Below are 12,598 nucleotides of genomic sequence, written 5' to 3'. Positions count from 1 at the left end.
TTTCTCTTGACAAAGTGATAATTAAAATGATTCAAATGTACGGGAGGAGGATCAATCTCGAGTTTACGAGAGTAGACACACTCTCTTAGTCAACTCACCGAACTCTCAACTCATGTCTATTTGAAGATTATTAGGTGGAATGGAGTGAGTATTGACCATGCCAACTCCAGCGCTAATGATACACCCCTGGATGCATCGATTCATAAATACAACTAGATCACTGCTATTTAAGATTTAACAAACAGAAAAAAAGAGAAGGGCCAATGGGCCATTTCAAGAAATGGCGCTGAGGCTGACTTAGAAGTTTCCTCTTGCTGCCTGCTGCTTGCTGCTCGCTGCTTAGATTAGTCATCGAAGTTTTGATTGTATCTTCCTTTTCTTTCTTTCAGAAATATTGACATGTTGTATACCATACCACCATATCACCACATGAATCTTTCTTTTATGTGGTTTTAATAGGAATAGGATGCTTCTAGTTGGAGCATGGTTGTAAATGAACCTTGTTCAACATCAATAGAAAGGGAACTTCACACAGTTTTGTCCATAACGGACTAAGACCAACTGCTATGCATTGTTTTAGCATTTTACAGCTTTGATTTATAAGGACGTTTGGATTGAGGAAATCATATATTACAAGGCTTGCAGTTGGGTATCAAATTACATGCTCGGATTGAGGAAATCATATATTACAAGGTTTCTACCGCTCCGCCCGGGGCTCAGCCTCCACAGAAGGAAATGTGTGTGTGTATATATAGTATCGCCGCACGGCTATACCGTTTAAATATATTCGAATATTTACATAGTATAGCCGAACGGCTATACTCTTTAAATATATTCGAATATCTAAATAGTATAGCCGTGCGGCTATACGATTTAAATATATTCGAATATTTACATAGTATAGCCGAACGGCTATACTCGTTAAATATATTCGAATATCTAAATAGTATAGCCGTGCGGCTATACGCTTTAAATATATTCGAATATTTAAATAATATAGCCGCGCGGCTCCACCTTTAAAATATATTCGAACATTTAAATAGTATAGCCGCGCGGCTATACGTTTTAAATATATTTCAATATTTTAATAGTATAGCCGACCGGCTATACCCGTGAAATATATTCGAATAAAAATTAGCGCTCAAGAAACTCAAAAAATAAAAAATTAAGTAAGAAGTGGAAAGCCATGCTTTCCCTTGATTTGGTTTTTGCTTCGATTCCTACCCTCTGGATTTGGGCAGGCTGTCCTCATAAGCTGGAGTGCTAAGAGGCAGCAATTAGTAGCTAGATCATCTACTGAAGCTGCTGAGTACATATCTTTTATCCTTGACTGCCTCTGAAATTAGTTGGATTGGAAAGTTATTTACAGATACTGGTCTAAAGCTTTCTTCTATTCCAGTTTTATGGTGTGACAACATCTCTGCTATAGCCTTATCAAATAATCCTGTTTTTGAGATCAGAGAACAAGTTTTCAATCACAAGTTAGAGGTCAGACATGTTTGCAGTCAAGATCAGCTTCCTGATATTCATACCAAGTCTTTAGCTAAGCAAAGCTTTCTCTTCCTCAGATCCAAGCCGTCTCTTCAGTCCCCTCCGTTCAGCTTGAGGGGGTGTAAAGTGAACCTCTCAACAAGTAAACAACAAGTCACGGCTAGTCAAAGTCTATTAACGGAGGTCCTGATGGCAACACGGACGGAAGTATTAAATTAATAATAAAATAAACATTGGGAATAAAAGTAAGAGAGAAAAAACTTTGAGTATGAAAGTCAAAATTTTGGGAAACTTGCGGGTAGTTGTCATGGATACCAAATATTAGGAAAATAGAGGCTAAACATATATGTATGGGAACAAACCCAGCTTAGATGGGACCACCATGCACATGCATGATGCATATCTCTTAATCAAACAGCTGCCAATTAATCTCTATAATTTAATTTGACCAACCTTTTTTCTGTTTTGATTCAAACATTTTTCCCTCTTTCGAATCCTCGGTTGTACTCAGCTGTACTCAGCCAGCCTTACCGACTTGTGGGGTTGGCCTTTCGAGTTTTCTGCTCAAAGGCAAAGGCCGTTATTATGTCACACTGTCTGTCTTCTTCACATTCACTTACTTCATGATTTTAAACTTTTCAATACAAAATTTCTACTCTATGATTTTACTGCATGATAACATCGTAGAGTATATTTATTTACATATATTTGAAGATTATTAAATTTTTCTCTTGACAAATTAATAATTAAAATAATTTATATATACGGGAGAAATATCAATCTCGAGTGTACGAGAGTAGACGCACTCTCTTCGTCAACCGACCAAAACTCATGTCTACTTGAAGATTATTAGATGGAGTGGAACCATAGTCCAGCGCTAATGATGCGCCCCTGGATGCATCGATTCATAAAATATTAAATACAACTAGATCACCGGTATTTAAGATTTAAACAAACAGGAAGAACAAAAAAGAGCTTGGGCAATGGGCCCATCCCATTTCAACAGCCATCTAGATTTGCATGATACATCATGTGACGGACGAAATACGCGCCAAGTACACACACCTCTCTCCCCCAGTTGCCACCTAATTAACTCAGCTCGATTTAATGATAAATTTAATACATCTACAAAAACTAAAAAACCAGAAAAACTAAATTGGCTTTGTTTTCTCTATTTTTCTATATAATTGAGAATTATTCATAGAAAATGGCGGTGTACTGTATACTGTGCGTACTGTGCATGCAAGATAAGATAACCCTACGATGATCAAAACATGGCTCACACTCCAATACCATCCCTCCCCCCACATCCCAACAACACTATTCTCACCACTCCCAAATCAGCAAGGGCATCTCCGTCATTTCACAAGCATCGATCTGAAGTCCAGCCCAGCCCCAGTTCAAGTGGGCCATACATCGCTCTCTTAAGCACTCTCTTCCCGTGATGGACGGTAGATAGAATGCCGCGTGTCCCCCCCGCCCCTCCCTCTCTACCGTAAAACCCTCTCATCTATCATGCCCTCTTTCGCTCTCTCACTCTCTTTCTCTGCCTGTCTTCTGTCTGTCTTCCTTCTTCAAGCTCATTTTGTTTCTCTGAGCTGAAGCAGCAGCAGCAGCAGCAAAGCACGCAAACGGCACCATGGTAGCGTTCCTCATTGTCTTCCTCACATCTCTGCTAACTCTCACCACTCTCCCCGCCGCAGAGTCGAGACTCTACAGCAACTACTACCAAAAATCGTGCCCGAGATTCAACCAAATCGTCCAAGACACCGTCACCAACAAGCAGATCACCAGCCCCACTACCGCCGCCGCCACCCTCCGCCTCTTCTTCCACGACTGCCTCCACAACGGCTGCGACGCCTCCATCCTCGTCTCCTCCACCCCCTTCAACAAGGCCGAGCGCGACGCCGACATCAATCTCTCCCTCCCCGGCGACGCCTTCGACGTCGTCGTTCGCGCCAAGACTGCCCTCGAACTAGCCTGCCCCAACACCGTCTCCTGCGCCGACATCCTCGCCGTCGCCACCCGCGACCTCGTCACCATGATGGGCGGGCCCTACTACAACGTACCGCTCGGCCGCCGCGACGGCCGAGTCTCCAAGGCCTCCGCCGTCGAGGGCACCCTCCCGAGGCCAGCCATGCCGGTGTCTCAGCTCATCCAGGTGTTCGGGTCCAGGGGCTTTTCCGTCCAGGAAATGGTTGCCCTCAGTGGGGCCCACACCATCGGGTTCACCCACTGCAGCGAGTTCAGCTCCGCGATCTACAACTACAGCAAGTCGGAGCAGTACGACCCGCAGTACAACCCGAGATTCGCCGCCGGGTTGCAGCAGGCCTGCGCCGATTACCACAAGAACCCGACGATGTCGGTGTTCAACGACGTAATGACCCCCAACAAATTCGACAATGTCTACTTCCAGAACTTGCCCAAGGGTTTGGGGCTTTTGAAGTCGGATCACGCCTTGTTAAATGACCCGAGAACCCGGCCCTTCGTGGAGCTCTACGCCAAGGACCAGAACACCTTCTTTCAGGCGTTTGCGAGGGCGATGGAGAAGCTCGGCCTGCACGGGATCCAGACCGGGAGGCGAGGAGAGATTAGGCACAGATGCGATGAGTTCAATTAACTAGTTAATATTCGATTTATTCAAAATAATTATAATTAAAAAAAAAGAAAAAGGGACTTTTGTTTTAATTTTCATTGTTGTTTTAAGTGCATTTGCATAAGCATAAGCATTCGTGGTGAGATTTGTGAGAGGACCTGCTGATACTATGTATACATACATGTTTAATTTTTGTATTAACGGTAAGGGGATATTTATTGAGCTTAAATTAATATACTTTTCTTTTTCTTCTTCTCTGAATAAATATTATGGTTTTGATCTTCATGGCTCCGAGTATTGTATATTGTGTATGTTTGTTTGGGTTTGGGGGTCTTGGTGTTGGAAATTGCGTGGTTTAATTAGGGCAACCACTGGGGAAGTTCATCATGGGTTGTTTATTGTAGATTTGTCTTGGGAGAGTGTGTCTGTGGAAACACGATGGCAGCTAATGGCATTGGTTGAATATAATTAAAGATTATAATAATAGTGTTAATGAGCAAATTAAGGCATAGCTTTTTTAATTTTGGAAGGATCATTTATGAATCAGGGCCTGCTCAAGTTTTGAGTTAAATTTTGTCTCTTGTTTATGTCTCTACTCGACAACAAGAAGAAATTGGGGTTTGAGAAACTTGCGGCATTATTATTGAATGTAGTAAGAAAACAGCTTCTCATGTCGAGCGAAGGAGTGAGGCAGTCAAACTAGAAAAATCTGAGAGGCAGTCGTGGTTTCGATTACTATTATCGACAACAAAGATTGTCCTTTGAGGAGGAGAGAGGGTTTCAGGCAACGGGAATAGTATTTTTTGGTATCCTGACTAATAATGTAATGACACACGAGTTTTATTCATTTTATTTTCCTACTCTTATTTTGTACAGTATTAGAAATAAACTTATGAATTATAGTCCGCTTAGCTTATTTGCTGAAATTCTGCTAAAGTAGGAAGACTTTTAGCTTGCACATTGCTTTTCCAATACTCCTTTCAAATATTTTTAAAGATTGTATTTAAATCAGTCTTTCCAAATATTCTCACCCCTCTTGTTCTTCCCTCTGCTTGTTTCATTGGATGTTGACACTCAAAATCAACGGATTGAGCTGGCTCCAAGCTGCATCCAAAAACCAAAAGGTTGAAGGTTGGGCCCGCTGGCCCAGGAATAGCCTTAAGTTCTTATGGTGGGTGGGTTTTGTCTCTTGGGCTTATTAGCCTAGAGCTCTAGCCCCGCAATATCAACAACTATTCTAGAATTCTATAGTAAGGGCCCTAAATATGGCTCTTGGGTGAGGCCCTATCTCTTAATCGTTGGATCAAATTGATTAGCCGTTGAAATTCCATGTAGCAGAAAGATTTTTTATTTTTTTGGTCGGAATCAAATTTCATTAATAGAAAGGCAATGCCAATTACATGATAATGAAACTCATAAAAATGAGTCCAAACAAATGCAATAGTAAAAGCCCACTAGAAATAAAACTCAAATAGGCATAAAGTCTACAATTGACATAAAGCTAGAGACCAAAACTAACATAAAGCCAGAGCCAACCATAAGCAGAAACACCACCAAATGCCAAAGTACCGTTGTTGCTACCTCCATGAAGACCGCGACATTGCCACCAGGACTAATGATGAGGGAAAGAACTGCAAACACACTAAAACACACAAAACACATACAAAAACTACAAATTTGAAAATCCATCACAATACATAAATTGACTATCAAAGACTCATTAACTTCTTAAAAAACGAAACCACCAAAACACCAAGAAGGAAACAACAACCAATCCAAGAACAAACCCGATAAAACACCTCCCAAAGCCAAAAAAAAAAAAAAAAAAAAAAAAAAAAAACCAACATCCTAAGCAAGGAAGGAGGTGGTAACAACCCAAGAATGGAAGGATGTGGTGTAAGCACCCGAACAAGAGCTCTACACATTTTTCAAAGGGGACACGAAAAATCATGTTTGTGATTAGTCGCTACAGCCAATGGGGGTCGATAAATCCAAGGGGGAGATAGAGTCCTTGAAGAAGCCATATATGGAGGGAGGAATTTAAAGGGATATGGGAAATTAAAAATAAAAAGAAAGGATGATAAAAGAGATGAAATGAAGAGGAAGATGGAAGATGGAATTGGAAATTGAAAGGAGTATCAGGGGGAGGTGCGTTGAAAGGCTATGAGGGTTTGAGAGAGAGGGTGCGGCACCTCTTAAGGTTTTATGTTAACTTTACTTGTAGAAAGATTAAAGATTGAATATTCAAAACATTGCGAGATTAAGAGCTAATTGATTATAATTCACTCTTTTATCTACACTCATTCAACAATTACAAGTTCACAACAACGCGACAAACAAAAGCCAGAAAAAAAAAATCCACCAATTTGCTAAATGGTTTAATCTAGTCCCATATTTACAACTGAACAATGTTAATTATGTAATTCTCTTTAAACAAGATAATGTGACCTCATAATATTCAAGGTATATTGTTTAAATTACAGGATTGAGATTGTTCAAATTTAAAACTCATGGAGTAAATTAAAACACTCAAAAAACTGTACTTAAAAAAACTCCTCAAATTATGTACTCAAAATTCGGACGAGTTGACACTTGACCCGCCTAATCCACCACTGAGTTGACTCCGATTTCGACTTCCGAGCCCCGAGTTGAGCAACTCCTCCCAATCCACTTCATCTTCTTCCTCCTCCTCTTTCCCTCTCATCATCTCCAACATCCTCCTTGCTTTCTCCCTCGCCCGGTCGCTTCCCTTTTTCTCCACCTCTCTTAACACCTCAATCGCCCCGGCCACCTTGGCCAACCCCTTAAACCTCAAACCACCATAACTCAGCCCACACAATGTGGCCACACAACTCTCCTGAGTTGCCTTCGAGTCAAACTCATTTCCTCTCAAGACACCCAACAAACATTCCACCCCACCCGCATCCAACATCGATGCCCGCCCGTCCGCGCAAGAACTCAAGTTGCACAATGTGAGTAGTACCCGACCCGTCATATGACCTGACTTCACCATTCTCAAAAGAATCGGAACCGACCCGAGTTTAACCAATTTGGAGCGGTTACTCTGAACGAGTGTGAGGTGATACAAAGCGAGTGCCGAGTCATGCCGAGTCCGCTCGCTCTCGGATCGGAGTAAGTGAAGCAAAGGTGGCAAGGCACCCAAAACGCCAATGGCGGTCTTACAATCGTCATCAAGCGCCAAGCTAAAGAGTGCACCGGAAGCGTGTTCCTGCGCCTCAGGGGATCCTGCCTTAAGCACATCAATCAATGGAGGGAGAACTCCTGACCGTACGATCTTAATCTTGTTTGACTTTTCCAACGACAAATTGACCAACGCTGCGACCGAGTTCACCTGAACGCCGGTGTACCTGGACACGATCAGAGGTCGCAGGGCGGAGAGCATCCGAGGGGTGCAGAGGCTGGCCCGAGTGTCCTCTCTGGTTCGCGTGATCTTCCTCAGCGAGGCCAGAGCGTCCTCGATTTCGAACACGTGTTGGCTTCTGAGCTTGATCAAGATTTCGTCGTCTTCTACGGAGCGGGAGGATGAATTGCTGTTGCCCGGGTTTAGGGTTTCAATTTCGGAGGAGGAAGACGAACAGGAAGAGTAGCAACTCGGCTGCGTCGAGAAGGGCAGAGGCGGAGTCGACACGAGCGCAGTGACCGATTCGTCGGAGCTCGAGTGGAAGTGAGTCGGACGCCGAGTCACCTCGGTGGCCGCGTGATTGAAATTCACTTTAGGGGTTTCGTTGACGCCTTGGATCAACAACTCGTTCTCCGAAATTACGAGCTTCTGGGGTAGGGTTTGGTTCTGGGACGCCACGAACGCACGGACGAGCTGATCGGCGGAACTGAAATCGAGGGGCTTGGGAGGGTCTATGGAGGACTTGCGGCACCAGTTGAGAATGGCGGATTTGAGAGCGAGGTTGGAGATTACAGAGGAGAAATCGGGTGGGGGAGAGTCCACGAGAGTGGGTGTGAAGTTGAGGGATTTGCAGACTTGGACGCAGGCACGCTCGAAGGTGTGGCCTGAGGAGACGATGACTGGGTCAGCCATTAGAGAACCAGAGATGGGGCAAATGAACTCTTTTGGAGCTTGGGCCTTTGCAGTTTTTGATGGGATGGCCGATGAGGACCTGTTGAAAAGCTTCCATTTGCGCCTGGGGCTGGGACTGCTTATCTCTGTCACTCTGTCAGGGGTTTGGAAAGCCCATTCGTTTTCTTTGGCTTTGTGGATCATCAACTTCATGACAGCCTCCTGAAACTCCATGCGCGAATTGTTTGTTTGAATCTCTGAAACAAGTAAGTGAAGCCCTTCTTCTTCAGCTTTGCATATGAACGAAAGACATGAGCTTTAAGCGCATGTAAGGATGCTTGAACCCCATGATCCTGAATTGTTTTTGATAAAAGAAGCGGATTTTAAGACGCTAAAGACGAAGAGATAATATTTTCGATAAGCAGAAATATGGAGGTTACTAAAATTGTGGAGAATTGGGAGAGAAAGGAGGCCTGAGGAGAAGAGAAGAAAAGAAAAGAAGAGAAAAGAAATGGAGATTCTTTAGATTTTAGAGACACAGTTTGTTTGGGATACAAGCGGGTGTGAATGAGGGAAACAAAATACAATTGTTGTTGTGGTGGTGTCTGATGGAGCCTGCGAATGGGATTCTGATTCCTCTGCTTTCGGAAAATTACCCCAATCAGAAAACAAATACTCGACCTATAATAACTCAACACCTTGTTTTTCTCCAGCTTCTCTTGAGTTGGGTTGCGTTTCAACTTTCAGGTATTTTTACCCAAAGTCATTTTCTAATCATTGTCCGACTACAATAACTGGAGACTATTGCATGCACTATAATAATCATGCCGGAAATTCTCCGATAAGTTAAGAATTGGTTGTATACTTTTAATTTTGATAGTTAAATTGTATTTATTAAATATGTTGATAATCTTTTAAATAAAATTCAATAATTAAGATTAAAATTATATAATTAATTCTTAACTTAAATTCTTATTAGAGAATGTCTCTAGACATGCCTTTAATAGTATGTATGTCCAGTGACCAAATAGTAAACTCTGGAATGAAAGCATTATTTAGCAGTCAAAACAATTGACTAATTTCTTGCACTTCATAATAAAAAATAAAGCATGGAGAAGAGTATCCATGAAGTTTATTCTTTAATTTAGTACCAAGCCTAGCCAGTCACAAGCCAATCCAATTGCCCACCCATCAATTTCATTACATGGAAAAGCCCAAAAACTAAAACACTTCTCCTTTTTTAGGCTGAATCGATGGGCGCTTTTTTGCTCTCCTGTTCTCTGATTTCTATTAGAAAACAGAGGACGAGGTAAAACAATGGATGCTGCTCGGACTTAGATGATAATATGACAATTTGCTATGAATAATATGTTGTTGAATTTTGGAGGATTAAACAGATGTAAAAATCCGTGATTCAACAGAAGCTTTGAGAAGAGATGATGATGTGGCATTTTCTGGACCATCAATCTCATAGATTAACCTTCTCACTGGGCACTTTTGCAGACAAAATACCTGCTGCTACAGCAGCTTGATCCCACCACTGAAAGTTTAAAGAAAAAGGTACTCACTCACCTGACACCTCCCCACTTTATCTTTGAAAAATGTTATTTTAGAGGGCATATGTGTCTTGACCTACTTTGTTTGCATGGAGATGTCCAATTAAGTCACCACTCTCATCGTTAGTGCATATACTTAAGTGTTAAGTTTCTGTAGCAATTGAAATACGAACTTATATCAGTGTCCTAGGCTGGATCATATCTTATCTCCCTTTCTTTACCAAAGTGATTGATTCCCTTTTTTCTACTCAACGTATGGCCCACCATTGACATAAACTAGCTGCCCTTTTTTTCGTCCCTTTCCTTTTGACAGATCTAAAACAATTTCAGAAATGCTAAATCTGAACATTTTTATAAACCAAATGCAGAAATGCTTAGTTTGAAAGTGGTAGTCTTTCCATTTTCAATGGTTGAACACATCTTTCATCTTTGTTTGCATGAGGAGATCAGAGCCGTGATTTGGTTGTTGTCGATATTAATGCATATTTTTCTCAATGTTTTGCTTCCAAACTGGTTTTCTTTTGAAACACACAAGAAAAACTGATTGTTTTCTTATATGGCATCTAAGTTTGTTGGTTTTCCTTCTTCACAGAAAACGCTGAATTCAGCTTGGGTTGAATTCATAAATCACTTGCACTTTTCACGAGAGGGCCCAAGGTCAAAGAGCTTTACTTTGATTTTTTTAGGTTGGTAGAATAATATCACCTGAAAAAGGCTGAATAAAATGGGCACTTTGAGCTGTGGTTGTTTGTAACTGGCGGGCACCCAATAACTTAAGCATGCATGATTGCCTGCTTTAAGTAGGACCCGCCTTTTCCACACAGCAAATTCTAACCGTGCTCTAATCTTTCATTAACATTGAATTACAGCATCCGGAGAGGGATCTCGGTGTTGGTGGCAGGCAGTCTACTTTGTATGTACAATATTGGACATGCAGAATTTTGATTCTGTCGTCCTCTTTTTTGATATCATGCTGCATCCTGCATGCATATGCATATAATGATGATTTATGCTTTGTGAAAGAAAGACCTTTACAAAGTGGCATGAGCCTTTTTGTTTAATTATAATAGTGCATGGCATCCATCCTCCATGTCTATGTGTGGTCTTTTATTTTGCCATAAGCTACAAGTTATTTGTGTTGTTTGTTTGTGGGAAATTGGGTAGAGATTGCATTGATTCTGGACTTTAGAAAACATAGACATATGATACGAATATAATTTAGTTGAGAGAAAGCAAGGGAATTTTTGTGGGGTCTTGCTCTTGGCAAGTTTGTGGAGCAGGGAATTGGATTCTCATTTCTCAGCTGGAATTTGAAAAAAAAAAAAAGGAGAAAAAGGGAGCAGTTTTCTCCACCAATCTCCCTTTGACAAATGCCAGGACTTTGCATTATGCTTTAAACTATATATATATAATAAATAATTGTCTAAAACTCATACTTATGAATACATAGATATGCCATTTGTTTGTGGTACCAGACCAAATCTATTTTAAAAACATTGCATGGGCTGGGTTAAAGGGAGATCATGGTTGGACGCTTTGCTTTCGTCATCAAAACCAAAAGAATCTTGTGGACGGGCCTCGGTAAGTTTGGGTGGCCAAGTTTTGCAGGTGGGCAGTAGGTGTGGGTATCAGAGCCGATGAACCGGACTGAATTGGGCCCAATTAGGCTGAATTGGATAGTCAGTGGGGCCTGCCTCCTATATTTGGTAGGATTTCGTAGGAAAATGGTCTCATAGGTGGAGCTTAGCGTCTGTGATGACGCGTGCAATAAACTCGTCCGTTTATAAGGAGGAAGAAGAAACATATCGTGGAAGGTAGGAAACATCCGCGTAGTAAATTAATATCCTATCTGGGTTTGGCTTATGCCCCAAGCCAAGCCAACCCAGACCGACCACCCTCGCTCCCCTCCCCTATAAATCAAACACAGAACAGAGGCCAAGCCACCTTTGTTTATGTGTTTGTTTCGCCACAAATATTCGAACAACTGAAGATCAAAGATAATTCAAAGACATCAATCAAATTAAGACATGACAGGAGGAACCGAAGCTTTTCCGGATTTGGGAAGGCACTGCCAGCACTCCGATTGCCACCAGCTCGATTTCCTCCCTTTTCAATGCGACGGTTGCCATAAGGTAACCTTACCCAACAACAATTCACATCATAAATCTTATGTGTTAGTTTATGTAATTTCTGAAAATTTTGGCATTTATTTATATCTGTAGGTGTTTTGTGTTGAGCATCGGTCTTTCAAGTCCCACGAGTGCCCCAAATCTGATCACAACAGCAGAAAGGTGTTGGTCTGCGAAATCTGCTCCACCTCCATAGAAACCACCGGCCGCGACGGAGAAAAAGACCAGATGCTCTTGTTAGAGAAACACCACAAGTCTGGAAATTGCGACCCAAGAATGAAGAAGAAACCCACGTGCCCGGTTAGGCGGTGCAAGGAGATCCTCACGTTTTCCAATACCAGCACGTGCAAAACTTGCCAGGTTAAGGTGTGCCTCAAGCACCGGTTCCCCGCCGACCATGTTTGCCGGAAGCAAACGACGCCTTCCTCATCGTTGTTGGTGGGTAATGGCGTGCACTGGAACGAAAAGTTCATGGCTGCTTTTGCTTCAAGGAAAGGAAAAGAATGCGGGAAGAGCGAGCGCGATTCCAAGTCTTCATCGACTACGCCTTCTGTTAGAGCATATTAAGAGATAGCGTCATGGGTCGTCTGTTACCTTTTCTTTTTATGTAAAATCACTGGGAGGAGGGAGGGGATTCGAACTTGGATTTGAAAAATTCCAACTTGAGTTTTTATTAAACTCAATTGGAGGGAGAGGGGATTCGAACTAAGAGATTTTACGATCCAGTAATCATCATAAATTTTACTAATTACAATTCATAGTTTGATCCTATTGAGAATATATACTCGTACAA

The 12,598-nt window shown here is 41.9% G+C and overlaps 3 protein-coding genes across 3 annotated transcripts; 2 read left to right on the top strand and 1 right to left on the bottom strand.

The window, feature by feature from the left end:
* On the top strand, nucleotides 3,015-4,372 carry LOC18782209 (peroxidase 31). The gene has a single exon (XM_007215605.2). The coding sequence runs from the start codon at nucleotides 3,131-3,133 to the stop codon at nucleotides 4,109-4,111; it is 981 nt and encodes a 326-aa protein (XP_007215667.1). The 5' UTR covers nucleotides 3,015-3,130; the 3' UTR covers nucleotides 4,112-4,372.
* LOC18784394 (U-box domain-containing protein 40) lies at nucleotides 6,348-8,930 on the bottom strand. The gene has a single exon (XM_020560968.1). The coding sequence runs from the start codon at nucleotides 8,352-8,354 to the stop codon at nucleotides 6,657-6,659; it is 1,698 nt and encodes a 565-aa protein (XP_020416557.1). The 5' UTR covers nucleotides 8,355-8,930; the 3' UTR covers nucleotides 6,348-6,656.
* On the top strand, nucleotides 11,445-12,576 carry LOC18782396 (zinc finger AN1 domain-containing stress-associated protein 12). Its single transcript, XM_007217705.2, has 2 exons — nucleotides 11,445-11,808; nucleotides 11,899-12,576. The coding sequence occupies exons 1-2, from the start codon at nucleotides 11,704-11,706 to the stop codon at nucleotides 12,370-12,372; spliced, it is 579 nt and encodes a 192-aa protein (XP_007217767.1). The 5' UTR covers nucleotides 11,445-11,703; the 3' UTR covers nucleotides 12,373-12,576.

Source organism: Prunus persica, chromosome G3 (assembly GCF_000346465.2).
Source record: "Prunus persica cultivar Lovell chromosome G3, Prunus_persica_NCBIv2, whole genome shotgun sequence".
Taxonomy (NCBI): Eukaryota; Viridiplantae; Streptophyta; class Magnoliopsida; order Rosales; family Rosaceae; genus Prunus; species Prunus persica.
This window is presented reverse-complemented; position numbering and strand designations above follow the sequence as displayed.